At 34.6% G+C, this 13724-nt stretch overlaps 3 protein-coding genes across 7 annotated transcripts in view; 2 read left to right on the plus strand and 1 right to left on the minus strand.

Moving 5' to 3' along the window:
- Positions 1-4298: 4298 nt before the first annotated feature.
- LOC108690512 (cilia- and flagella-associated protein 20) lies at positions 4299-5965 on the plus strand. Of its 4 annotated transcripts, none has more exons than XM_018197839.1 (5): positions 4308-4358; positions 4464-4568; positions 4720-4801; positions 4868-5215; positions 5440-5965. In XM_018197839.1, exons 4-5 carry the CDS (start codon positions 4940-4942, stop codon positions 5743-5745), a joined length of 582 nt encoding a protein of 193 aa, XP_018053328.1. In that variant the 5' UTR covers positions 4308-4358; positions 4464-4568; positions 4720-4801; positions 4868-4939; the 3' UTR covers positions 5746-5965. The 4 variants fall into 4 exon arrangements, with proteins under 4 accessions (XP_018053331.1, XP_018053328.1, XP_018053330.1 ...); XM_018197841.1 differs by having other exon boundaries at positions 4346-4358; positions 4450-4568; XM_018197842.1 differs by lacking the exon at positions 4464-4568 and having other exon boundaries at positions 4299-4358.
- Positions 5966-6656: 691 nt separating this feature from the next.
- On the minus strand, positions 6657-8384 carry LOC108690474. The gene is made up of 4 exons (XM_018197778.1): positions 8061-8384; positions 7596-7944; positions 7221-7522; positions 6657-6965 (listed from the first exon to the last, which is right to left on the minus strand). The coding sequence occupies exons 1-4, from the start codon at positions 8343-8345 to the stop codon at positions 6657-6659; spliced, it is 1245 nt and encodes a 414-aa protein (XP_018053267.1). The 5' UTR covers positions 8346-8384.
- A 747-nt stretch (positions 8385-9131) lies between these two features.
- Positions 9132-13724, plus strand: part of LOC108690530 (zinc finger protein 493-like) — a 5682-nt gene continuing 1089 nt past the window's right edge. Inside the window, exons 1-3 of one of the 2 annotated variants that reach the window (XM_018197867.1) lie at positions 9132-9169; positions 13117-13356; positions 13461-13690. In XM_018197867.1, coding sequence (XP_018053356.1) covers positions 13144-13356; positions 13461-13690 — 443 coding nt within the window. In that variant the 5' untranslated portion in view covers positions 9132-9169; positions 13117-13143. Of the gene's footprint in view, positions 9170-10937; positions 11552-13116; positions 13357-13460; positions 13691-13724 lie in introns of those variants that run through there. The other variant, XM_018197866.1, reaches the window with a different exon arrangement.

A 13724-nucleotide genomic window follows, 5' to 3' on the forward strand; every position in this document is an offset into this window, starting at 1 on the left:
GAGTCTCAGCCGCAGTTGTATTAACCATTTTTTTTTTTACTAAATCTGATTCCTTTAAGGAATCTGATCTATTAAAAAAAACTCATTGTGTGAATCTTTTTTTCCAATATAATAATTTATATTGAAAAAGGTTGCTACACAATAATCTGGCTATATTTGTAATTGTAAAAATATATTTATATGTATCTCAGAAAAATTCATCGATGAATTAAATAAAGCGTTGTGCATGATATAGATTTTTTTCATTTTATATGTTTGTTATTTATTGAATTGCTATGTACTATTTACATTACTGAAATATGATATGAAAAATCAGATCGAATCTAAATTTGAATCAGCTTATATAAAATTATTTAAAATAATAATCATCGAATATAAATTTGAATCAATATATAAAATTATTTTAATTAGTTATTAGTATGTAAGAAATCTTCCTGAGCTTTTGCAGTGTCCTAATTATATTGAAATGCCGTTCAAGCACCAATAAGCGATATGTATTTAATAATTATGTAAGAATTCTTTCGTTTAATGACTAGAAACGTCTGATTAGTCACAACAAACATTGATAAGTTTTTGTGACTATTGGCAATCTATTGTTATAAATAGCATATCATTGAACGATTCATATATTACAACTCTTGCAAAATTAATAATGCTATGGAATCGCAAGGAATTATTGGTGTTTGATCGTGATTGCGATCCTAGCAGTGACAAATATGTATAACTATTGTATTTATTGTAACACATTTTCATTGACAGGATCACAATATTAATATACTTATCTATGATGATTCAAAATGGTCATTCTCCAGTTAGGATCAATCTATAATATATAATGAACACTATAGGAAAATGTTAAGTAAAGCAACACGACCTGGAGATGAAATGCGACCATCTCTTAATTTTTCAATTGAATCTTAGCTTCCACACACATCATGAATAAATAATGTCTTGTTTAATTAATGATTGTTTTTCTTGTTTTTTTTTTCTTTTTTTTAATTCTCGGATGTTCGAAATTGATTTTATATATTTTGTGTGTATATTTTTTCATCGCTTTATTAAAAAAAAAAGCAATTTAAAAATCTATTTCTATTAAGTCGCATAAAAATTATACATAAAATCACGTATTTTTCCAGAGTAAACTCTGGCTACGTGCGCTAGAAATACGTGTGAAAGATTAAGTAGTTAACGTTTAAATTGGTAAAACATACGTAATGCGATATACACTGTCCCTATGCCCCAATTTGCTTTTCTACGGGGGCCAGAAGCAACCTGGGGTTACATATTCATGTATCGTAAAATATTGAGAAATGAAGGAAAATAGAAATTTCCATACATCTGTCATTCGGGTAAGAAGTAATGATACGCTGTATAGGAAATTTCAGCGAATAAAATGGAAAGAAAAGAAATAGTAATAAAGAAATTTGTCCTGTTACGTCAAGACTATTAAAGTTGTTTTAAATTGCGATAAGAAACATAGCCTGAAAATGGCGAATTTTGTCTGGTTGAGAAGTGAAGGGAATAGAAATTTCCGTACACCTATCGTTCGTACGTAGACAGTAATGATATGTTGCGTCGGAAATTTTGATGAATCTAAAAAAGAGAAAAAAAAAGAAGAGAAGGCAATAATTCAAAATTTGTCCCGTTGCGTCCGGACTATTACGAAATTTTAATTTTGCTGAGAAATAATCCTGAAAAAACGGTGAATTTTGTATTATTGTCGGAAAACGAATAAGAATACTAGAGTGGAAGAAACTTAATAATGAATGAAGATAGACATTGAGAAACGGTACAAACTCTGAATATTCATGATGTAGCTTTTACTTTTTGATTTAAAGTTCTATGCGTCTCCATGTAAACTGATTGAACGTTGCCTTTTATGGTGTAACGACACAGAGTTTTGTACCGGTATTCTCAAAACCAAGCGACTTGCTATCTTCTATTCATTGCTCTTGTATTATATGCGATTTACTGAACAATAAATACAAGCGGTTTACATAAACGTTTTATAACGGTTAGTAAACTGTGTTATTGTTCACTAAAATCGTGTGCATTTTTATTCATAATGCCCGATACTCGGTATATTGAAAATTTGTAAGAAATGTTCGCGTGAAAATGATGGATCTGTCCATTAAATGGAGATTTGTTTGAGATATTTGCTGGAAAAAAATTATTTATTGACTCTTCGAGACTCTAGCTGGGTTTTGTTTTGCCGATCGCTTTTATAAGTGGGCCTTTCTTGTTCATGTGACATTCAGTATTACAAGACGCAGTGGTAGATTCCATTATATACATATAGTTTTTCAAGAAATAAGCGAGATAAAGATTCAAATTAAATCATTAGTCGTATACGCTACAAGAGAAAGAGAAAAGGAACAGTTTCACGTTACGAACTGTAATATCGTATAGTTAATATTAACGAATAGATAAGCGAATATAACGTATCAATTTACCGAGATACCGGAAACCGAAATCCTTCGACACTTTGAAGAGAGAAAAAAAAACTCGCTCGTTCGCATTGAGAAGTCAATTGCGTTGTCTGACTTGATCCGCAAGGTGTTGAGGAAACACAAATTAATATGTCGACACTGTCAGAAAGAAGAAGAAGAATAATGTGTAATATTAGTTTCATGCGTAATCCATATTTCGTTCCGTCATTTTGTTTTAATGCCATCGCACATACAACCGCTATATTTGCTTACTTTCAGTTAGTATAAGGAAGATCAAGTGATCGCTGCCGTTTCATCATGTTACAACATTACTATGTAAAGCTTCTGTAAAATATACAATTAACTTCTCGCAATTTTTCAGTTGGCGGAATCACTCTGTAAGCACAATATTCTTAGGGTTTCACTTAACATTTACAACATTCGTAAGTATTATTTCACCTTTGTTATTATCAAATGTATGTTGAACAAGGATGAAATGATGCACGCGAACGTTATGAATGATAAGTTCATCCCAGAATGTTATTTATCCTTTTTAATATTCATTCTAGGAATATTGTGTTTTATAGAGCAATGCCGAGCATGAAAGAAAGTAACCGTATACGATACCGTAATGTAGTTCCGATTATGTTAGATTTACATTTTAAGTAAAACAATTTGTTTGTAACGATTTGCTGTAACGTACGTATAAAACGCAATTGCGTAATGCGAGTTCTCGACAACATCTATCGAGAGGAATGATTGCTCCTTAAATGAATGCGTCCTAACGATCGAGGAGATCATTCATACCGATGAAGCTTTAATTGCATTTTCGAAAGTGAATTGTACGACGTATAGGAATCTACTGCTTTCCTCTATCCGCATCAGTTTGTATTTGACGTTGATGAGAACGATTGTAGAAAGGTTTCACGTACATGTATATGGCCTTTTTACTGTGCGTTTCAAATATACGCATGACAAGGTGGCACACGAATATAAGAATATTTTATTCTATCTGTCCTTATTTCAGGCTTTTCGTTTGAATAAAATATCCTTTATCATGTATCAGTTTAGTTGGTAACTATTTGTGAGATTTGATATACCTAAGGTTTTAATATGCACATTCTTAATTTGTTTAATTGCTATAAAAATTTCATAGATACATCTTATTTTAATAAAACTTAAAATCTTACTGGTGAAAATATTTCTCAGAATTATTCATACAATTTTTTAGAATTTTTTAGAATTTTTATATAAATTTAAAAATTTTTGAATAATTTTATACTTTTTTTAGAAAAAATTTTTTTTTTTAGAAAATTTCTTAGGTACTTTATACAAATTGAAATTGCTGAAAAAAATCTATTTTTTTTCTAAAATTTTTTATGTATGTAAATTCTGAAATATTCTAAGATTTAAAGAACTCTTCATTTTCTCTCTATAATTTTTAATAAAAATTTTATAAGATCTGAAAAAGTTTAGAATATTTTTTCAGAAATCATAGAATGGAAATCTTACAATATTTCGAAATTCACATATATAAAAAGTTTTAAGATCTAATTTTCTCAATGTAAAATTAACTTTAATCTCGGTTTAAATAACTTATTATTTTTCTGATTCTAAAATTAGAACAAAATAAATAGCTTTTCTAATTCTGGAATTACAAAAAGATAAAAAATAAATTGAACCGAGACTTTTTTAGCGTTTTTGAAAAGTGTTTTAATTCACATCAAAAATTCTGAGAAAAATTATCCTAAATAAAAAAAATTTGTCTGAAAAGTATAAATTAAAATATCTGAAACATACTTTATTACTTATTCTAAGCTAAAAATGAAGAATCTCTTCCTTATTAAACGAGATAAAGAAATGGACATCGTAGTTCAACGGTTTGCCACGAAAAGTCTATCACTGTCTTCGCAATGGTGAACTGCAATGGTATATTGTCATTAGTTTTTAAATTATTATAACCTTAAAAAATATAAAAGAATTATAATAAATGCAATCTAAATTAAATTTATACTTGTAGTCTAATAATTTTAGCTTGCTATTCTGAGGTCTGACGTCCAAGTTGAAGCACTTCCGGTTATGTTAATGTATTCATACGAATTTTGTGGAATAATGTATCGATCAAACAGTCGATTATAGGTTAGAATCGCCGTTAATATTTCGTAAGAAACAACTCGTAAAACGATGGATTCAGATGAATTAAAGTAAAACAATCGATGCACAAAGGAAAATTTATTATTTCAAATATAAACATGAATTTCTTAAATCGTCACCCATAACGTATTTTCAGCTTAATCTTTTCTGTGCCGATGGTGCCTTGATCCACTCCGGAATTTATTTAGCACAGTTTTATTAACTTAAGATGGAAGAAGGTTAGTTGCGATGTTTGATCAACGCCGAGGAATCGGTCGAATTCATCATATTAATTTATATTGCAGGTTTGACGAGAAAATAGAGAGCCTTGATATAAGAAAATTCTCAGAGCAGCGGGATCCCAAACGAATCTGAAAATGTTCAAGAACACCTTCCAAAGTGGTTTTCTATCCATTCTGTATAGCATCGGCAGCAAGCCCCTGCAAATCTGGGACAAGAAAGTGAGGAATGGACATATCAAGAGGATCACTGACAATGATATTCAAAGCCTTGTCCTGGAGATACTAGGCAGCAATGTTAGTACAACATATATCACATGTCCTGCAGATCCAAGGAAGACTTTGGGCATAAAGTTGCCCTTTCTGGTGATGATTATCAAGAATTTAAAGAAGTATTTCACATTTGAAGTTCAAGTGAGGTTCTTATTATACTAATTTATGGAAAAATTAAGGGAAAAGTATTTAATTTAATTTGGAGACTCTAAACAAATCCAAAATCTATTCATTACGAGTCAATTGTTCTTATATGATCTGTGTCATTCTAAAAGAATATTTAATATATTTAAGAAATTTTATGAATTTTTTCGTTCATTAAATGCTCAATCTCTCTTAATATAAAAAAAATTTACATATTACAGATAATTGATGACAAAAATGTACGTCGCAGATTTCGTGCAAGTAATTATCAATCAACGACGAGAGTGAAACCATTCATATGTACAATGCCAATGAGATTGGACGATGGATGGAATCAAATACAATTCAATTTGGCTGACTTCACTCGCCGTGCTTATGGGACAAATTATGTCGAGACACTGAGAGTCCAAATTCATGCTAATTGTAGGATACGGCGAGTGTATTTTTCGGATCGATTATATTCAGAGGACGAATTGCCGGCAGAATTTAAATTATTCTTGCCCATTCAAAATAAAGCAAAATGTTGATAATTAATGAAGAAAATGCGAGCCTCTTTAGTAAAAGAAAGAAGAGTTGTTCAATTGAAACTTTTTTTTAAAAATTTCTTCGAATTACTTTCAAAATAAAAATAATTTATTGAAGGCTGTTTTAATTTTATACGCTGCTTAAACAATTGCAAGTAATACAATTAATAATATTCATTAAAGTTAATGTTAACTTAATAGAATATAAATCATGTACATGCAATTTATGTATTAAGAATTGTGTAATTTTGCTTATATGGAAAAAAAATACATACAATGAATGCAAAAGTATTCGTACAGAGAAAATAGTTTTAAAAAAACTTTATTTAAAAAAAATAAATATCCAGCGAGAAATGAGTCATCGAATGGATATCGAATTGATATTGATACGATGATTTCAACATCACATCGATTCGACATTTAATCGATCATTTCTTGCTGGGTAATTAACAATTTATTCATAAATAATAAAATAGACTATGTTTCTTAAAAAAATTATACATACGAAAAAGATGTGTATTAATTATAGAACAGAATATATTCATTGTATAAAATTGCTAATTAATGTTAAATTTTTTATAAATAAAACTTTATAAAAAATTTCTATGTATGAATATTTTTTGCTCTCACTGTATTTTCCTGTTTATATATTTTTAAAATTCTATTTTTTTCAAATAATCTGCTAAAAAGCAGTTAAATTTATTGCTAATCAATAATACATTAATTTGTATATCATCTTTGTTCGTAAACTTTTCTTGACCAAAGTTTCTTCGCTATTTGTCATATAATAATAATTCTATGTATACGGTAAGTTCTTTATCCTGTAATTTTTCGAGAAATTTCTTGTTCGCGGAATAATCTATTGCTATAAAATTTGATATGTAAGTTTTATTCATCGTTAAATACATGCCTTGTCATTTCGTCCAGTTCTCGTCTTCTTTCTCGATTAGAGATGAAATACATTTATTTGTGGACACATTTTCATTTAAATTTTCAGCACCTTCCTCGATACTAACTAAAGATCTTAAACGATTGATGATACTTTTATCACTCTCTTTTACATATTTATGCTTGGAATGAATACATTTATTGCTTGGAATGTCGAACACATTATTATTTATGTTATCAAGCTTAATATTTTCAGATAGATCAGGTTTAAAAGACGACGAAGAACCCATGGCATCTACTTTAAATTTTGCTATCGTGGAATTATTTTTTCCTATCTGTATTTTATTATTATCATTTAACATACATTTCGTTAAGTTAATATATGTATCTCCTGCATTCCGATTTTTCTGCAGACGTTTTGGAATTCTATCTTTGAATAATATTTCGTTGATATGCGTTTTAAAATATTGGCTCTTCATGATTATTTTTAAATTCATAGAAGACGCAGGTCGCGACGTATGATCATTAATTTTTATATTTAATAAAGAATTTTCTGCCTTATGCGTTTTCATTGCATAATGTTGGTTTACTTTTTCTGTTATATCACTATTATCTTTTTCTAATTTATTTTCTATAATTGGATCATTTACTAGAGATTTTATGAAGTATTCACTTTGTCTTTTAAAAACATGTTGTTTTTTTATTGCATCGTTTAAAGCATCCAGTGACATGTGATTCCTTTTTAATGTATCAGAATTGTATAAATTTAAGTTCGATAGATTACTTTTCAGTTTTTCCATGCTGCCTACGGTTTTACATGAATCCACTTTTATTAATGTACTACTAGAATTATCTTTAACAAAACAATTCAAATTAGATTGCTCTAAAGGTCCTAAAAGCCAAAAAGAAATAAATATATGTTAATATATGTATATATTTCACATTTCTTCGAGAATTTATAAAACCTGTGTAACAATCTTCCATCTGACAAGACTTTTCGAAATTGATTCCCTGCTTTAACATATTGAAAACAGCTTGATGTAGCTCGACATGAGTTTCATCATCATTATAATGATGATCTTGTAGATACACTCTTCTTAAAAGACAATTTGGATAGATCATTACTCTTTGTAGAGCCTCGTAATCCGTCTTATACACTTGGTGACATAGACTCTGAAGATTTATTTCTAAGAAATTCCAACAGTCATCCAATCTCAATGGAATACTAGCCACACTTGCATTGATGCTTGGTAGTCTTTCAACATTGTAGGTCATAAAGGAGAATCTTCTCCGATATTGTTGTTTATCTATTATCTTCATATGTATTAAAGATAGAGAATCATTATTAAAATATTACAGTTATAGTACAGTTATAATAATAAAGTTAAGAATAATTACGATATCTATCATAAAATTTAAAGAGCATATACTTGAACTTCCAGTTTGAACCACAAGTTCAAATTCTTTACAACTAATACGAGAACAGGAAGTTTTATGTTCAGGATGTCTAGTGCTTTGGCAGGAATAGTTATGTTCGTGGGAATCGTGTTGTCGTGAGGTCCGGTGATCTCGATTACTTTATCTCCATGTAATAGATCGTCGCTCACTCTACGAACTTTGCCACCAAAGGATACATGTTTTGACCATAGATCCAATGGCTTGTTAGCGACGCTGTACAACAGTGGCATGTATCTACAGATCTCATACTTCGACATATTCTCACAAGAAATATTAAGTCAGAAGTGTTAAGAACAGATTCTGTCATAAATGTCTACTATAAGTTTTCCCAACAGAGACTATGGATGTGATGGATAGGTTCTGGCGTATTCTGTTGGCAGATTTTTAGTAGAGATATAGCAAATTATATCAACAAAATACGATGACAAATCAAGCAATTTTGGCATGTTGACACTACACAGTAGTTGACGCGAATTGCCAGCAAAAATAGAATGAAATCTGCATTGATGAACTCGGCTTTTACTGTCAATCTATTATCAGGTTATGTCAAAATACTCCAAACCATGAATACGTCAAACTATATCATATTTTGCTTATTAAAACGAGAGTAACGAGAACTTAATGCGAATCAATTGATTTGTCAGCAATTTCTGATTATTCCTGATCAAATTCGCTGTACGAATGTAAATTCGGTCTACTGAACGGTCCGCTTACCGGAGATAAAAGTATTTGGAGAAGTATATAACTTCTCCAAAAAGTTATCGCAATTTTTTAATTTTTCCCGAATATTTCAACATGATCTTTCCTTTTTTCTATGGTAGAATGTGTAAGTGGAAAACAACAAGAATTTGACAACTGTTTCCATGATTTTTTTTTTATTCTGGAATCCGGAGAGGAACTCTTAGAGGTTATGTTCCTCCTTGTTCATCCGCATTTGTTTCTCTGCGCGTTATTTATCGCGATTACGACAAAAATGGCAAGGCAATAAATATTTTCGATAAATCGAAGTGCATTTTATATTGGGATCTAAATTCAGGGCAATACATCGATAGCCATTCCAAAACGAGAAAAATTATGAAAGGTAAATAATTAATTGTAGTTAACAAGGTATATTTTTTTAATGTTCTCTTATAATTTATCTTTCTTCTCTGTTACTGATTTATGCTAAAAAGAAAGCCGATTTAGCGCTGATTTAGTGCAATTAATTCTTATTTTTTTATCTTCTCGCAAACATTATTATAATTGAATATTTTAATATCATATATATATATATATACATATACATGATACATGTATATATTCGTTCTTTTCATATTGTTTATATTGACGTTTAATCAGTTTATTACATTTTGTTGCTAATTATATTTATTACAGCATGTGTCGAAATATCGACAAAATAAGACGCATATTTTATTGAAAACGTCATCGTCAATCATATCGAATGGTATCGATATTATAATTCTCTCAAATAATTAATTCCATCCACAAATGAATTCGCTGGGGTGTCTTTTTCTATATTCTCTCCTGCATGATTCGGCGCTCCAACGAAAATCATCCTGTCGCCGGGACAAAAAGGGGGAGAATAACAAACGTCGATACGAATAATTAACGAAATAATGATCGTGTCATTATAACGAGCGCGGCGTGATTAAAGGGCTGCGGGGGGGAGGGCGAAGGGAGGAGGAGGAACGACGGGAACGAAAGGCGGGTGACAAGGGAGGAGGGAGGAGGAGAGAAGGTAATCGCGAGCACACGTGCACACATGTACACTCGGCGGGCGTATTAATTGCTAATTATTAAGTATTGATTTTTTTAAATGGGGACGTGAAGCGTAGCGCCGGCTCTCCGCACCACCTCTCGGGTCTCGTGGACGTGAAGAGGAAGGGGGAGGTACTCGTTCGCGTCGAGTGGCCGCGGACTATTTTCCGCGGCGCGCAAAAACGCGGCGCGCGCACGCGCGATTGAACCGGCGAAGGAGGATGAAGGGAGGGCGGGGGTCGCCGAGAAATGGCGGGAAAGTGCGGAACCGCGGGATTTGAGGCGATGCGACAGCGATACAGATACGCATCCCGTGGCCGCGTGCGAGCGAGCGAGCGAGCGAGCGTCAATGACGTCAGCGGCAATAGCGACGGTCCGACGCGGCGCGCCGGACACGTGGTATTGTCGGCGGCGCGAGAATCGGAAAAGAAATTGGCGGGCCAAGAATTAGAGAGCTGGCTACGATGATGCAAGATGGCGGAGCAATTAAGAGTGCCGCGCGCCGATGCATTTTATTCTTTTGCGCGCCGCATGGCCGCGGCGTCGTCGCGTACATCCGTCGTCGCATCGATGTAATATACGATTTTCGCGAACGCGCGCGGAGGCGGAGACGCCGAGGGATACGCGCGCGCGGCGCCGCGCGCCGCGCGCCGGCGGTGGCGGGGAGCACCGCGACGCGAAGCGCCGGCGGAATCCATAAATAAAACAATTGGTTATATACATATGTTTTTCAAATCGACGAATGCTATTATATATTTTGTATTGAGCACTCGCGGCACACTCCGAGGGGGGTTGAGAGACGAACGGGGGAGACGGACGCACGCCGACGCCCGACGAACTACCCCGCGACGAGCGCGGGCGAGCGCGCGTCTGTTTTTATAAAGAGCACACGAGCACGACGACTCGCGTCGCGTCGCGCCGTGCCGCGCGGCTTATAATCTCGCCCAATCCGCGGCTCCACTCATAAAGTATACGGCGGAACAAAAAAAAAAAAGAAGAAAGAAAGAGAGAAAATCGTTATAGAATAATCAAGCCGTCGCACGTTCGCTCGCTTTCGACCGCCGTCGCGCCGTCGGGAGACACACGCGGCTTCTTCTCGGTCGCGCATCAGCCGTCGTCGTCGTCGTCGTCGTCGTCGTCGTCGCTGCTCCTCGCGACCGAGGATGCCCCGTCGTTGTCTGGATACATGAAGACGTCGCGTCGCGGGCCGACTCGGCGGTTCGGCATTTTGTTCTAGTCTTGGAAGGAGAAAAGAAAAAGAAAAAAGATCACCGACGTGTCTCCAACGAAGCCTCGCGTCGGCGTGCCGCCGTTACTACCCGCCGAGAGGATCGGCTGAAACGAAAAAGTCTTCCTGCGGTGGAACGAGAAGAAAAATTGTTTCTCCCCCCCTCTCCTCCCGGCACGCCGTTCTTCCTTTTTTTTTTCATTGTTTCACTTCTTTGTTTCTCTCTCTTCTTCGCTGATCTCTTCATTTTTTCTTTTTTTTCCCCGTTTTCGCGCTTTCCCGGTTCCTTTTTGAAAAATGGGCACGGCGGCACGCGATCTCGAGCAGCAGCGCGATCGGCAAGCCGATCGGTCCGCGGCACAGTGCCGGATCTGTGCGACCGATATCGCCACTGACGACGGCGGAATGCACATTTTCGCCGAGGACGGTCGACGTCATTATCTGCAGACCAAAATACGGAAATACCTGCATATCTTGGTGAGTGAGACACGAGCGCACTTTCGCGCGTATCTTCGCGCGGCGGATATCCTTTTTTTTCCCTCTCCCTTTTTTTTTCCCCTCTCATTTTCTCTCTCCTTTTCGCTCCTTCATTTTTTCTTCTTTTCAAAATTCGTCCTCCCCCTCTCCTTTACGCGGCAAGTGTCGCGATCACGTGCCGGTCGCGGCGGAATTTCGAAATTCACATTGACGCTCGACCGATCTCAGCCGATTTTTCGAGATCGGTCGAAATCGCACACCGATCTTCTTCGCGAAGATTCGATCGCGACGATTTTCTGTGATCACCGTCGACGTTCGCGAAAAATCGGCGATGAAAAATATATCACGGTGATTTGGGATCGCCAATCATCTCTCCGATCTCGTCTCTTTTTTTTTTCATCATATAATGATTGGGCTCGACGCTAATGAATTGACTCGATCGTTTAAATATAACAGTGACATTTTCGCGATACGGATGTTGAAGCATTATGCCTCGCCAAAAGTTTCCGGCTGAAAAAATTAATCGCGTCGATTCCTAACGAGCCGCGAAATATCAACGGACTCGTCAGAGAAACCGGTCACGTTACAATTTATAGGCAGCTGATCATATTTACGTATTTTACGGAATACGTCGGTCATGAGCGCAACCATTTTGTGTGCGGAGCTACAAAAGTGTTAAAAATTAGCATTTTATTGATTGCAATAAGTATACTTGTGGCTCGCGTGTATGTGTACGCTATATATAAGCGGCCACCTCTATAAATACAATCGGAAATGAGGGCTGCGGTGGAGCGACGAGGAAAATGACGTGGCGCGGAATAGATTGGCGTCGACCGAGAGACGCGATTACGCGAAGGAAAAGAGGAAAAACAGGGCGACTTTCCTTTTAAATAAACGAAATGTCCTTTCTTTCCCACCTCGACGGCGTTATCGATGCTCTCGCGAAAGCTAGGTTAATTGTCATCGAGAATGAAATTGGAGACAGAATTCGCGACGCACTGCTGCTACAAATGAGAGATGACAATAATGGGAAGAATGAGAAACGAATGACGACGTAATGATGATAATAAAATGATGTTTAATTGTACAATTGACTTGATAAATTATATGACGTCAATATCTGAAAATGACAGTCTCACACACACACACACACACACACACACACACACACACACACACATATATATAAATCAACATATATAGAATATAATGCACAAATATAAATTTTAATAACGCGATAATTTTATAATAATTTATTGTTTTCTGTTTTGAGAAAAAAAACATGTATAGTATGTTTCACTTTAATTTAGAAGTAGAATCTGAATGTCTATATTTTTCTTTCTTTTTATGTATATTTACATCTGTATATTATATTCTTCATGTGAATTTCTGTATTTATTTTGCAAATTCAAATTAATTCACATTGGATTAATTCTTTTATTTCATAAAAAGAACTAATCTAATGTGAATTAATAATCCAACACTATCATTTCCAAATTGGCGTCATAATTTATGTTAATTGCATAATGTATATTTTTATAGACTTATTTTTAAATGCTTTATAGGTGTCATCGGAGGACAAATTTTCAAAAATGGTCTGTTCTACGTGTATCAAAAGATTGGAAGGTGTCCATCGTTTCGCAATGATGGCATATCGTACCCAAGAAAAGTTGAGATCACAACTTTATGGTAACATTGACAATACGAATTCTGTACAAGAAGATGAGATACACAATATTAAAGACATGCAAGATACTGTAAAAAAGGCGGAAGATCGAGGGCTATTGCATTCGATATTGACAAAGGTACGTATTATAAATTGTCTTTCAGTATGTATTATAATTATATAATTTCTTATATATCAGATTTTTATCTATAGTATTTATTATATTAATAATGTTATCTGTAGGGTGCGATAGAAATTTTAACTGAGGACGAGCCACTGGGATCACAGGAATCAAATTTTCAAGAGGTCAAACATTGTACTCCGAACATGGAGGAAATGGAGGTAAAAGTGGATCCAATGCTATTTTTACAATGTGGCATGGAACAATCTACATCCGAAGCTTCAGATTCCTCAGATAACGAGGAAGAAATAACAAGGACACGTACACCAGAACCGTTACCTTTAACAAACAAGTAGGAATTTTTATACTATTATATATATATGTAT

Source organism: Atta colombica, unplaced genomic scaffold, assembly GCF_001594045.1.
Source record: "Atta colombica isolate Treedump-2 unplaced genomic scaffold, Acol1.0 scaffold33, whole genome shotgun sequence".
NCBI lineage: Eukaryota > Metazoa > Arthropoda > Insecta > Hymenoptera > Formicidae > Atta > Atta colombica.

Bases quoted from the DNA above. Each gene is read 5' to 3' on its own strand.
- LOC108690474 (XM_018197778.1), bottom strand. From the start codon at position 8,345: ATGTCGAAGTATGAGATCTGTAGATACATGCCACTGTTGTACAGCGTC. The intron at 7,945-8,060 runs GTATATGCTCTT...ATACATATGAAG, and splicing joins GGTTCAAACTGGAAGTTCAA to ATAATAGATAAACAACAATA. The intron at 7,523-7,595 runs GTTTTATAAATT...TTTGGCTTTTAG, and splicing joins GATGGAAGATTGTTACACAG to GACCTTTAGAGCAATCTAAT.
- LOC108690512 (XM_018197842.1), top strand. From the start codon at position 4,940: ATGTTCAAGAACACCTTCCAAAGTGGTTTTCTATCCATTCTGTATAGC. The intron at 5,216-5,439 runs GTGAGGTTCTTA...TACATATTACAG, and splicing joins ATTTCACATTTGAAGTTCAA to ATAATTGATGACAAAAATGT.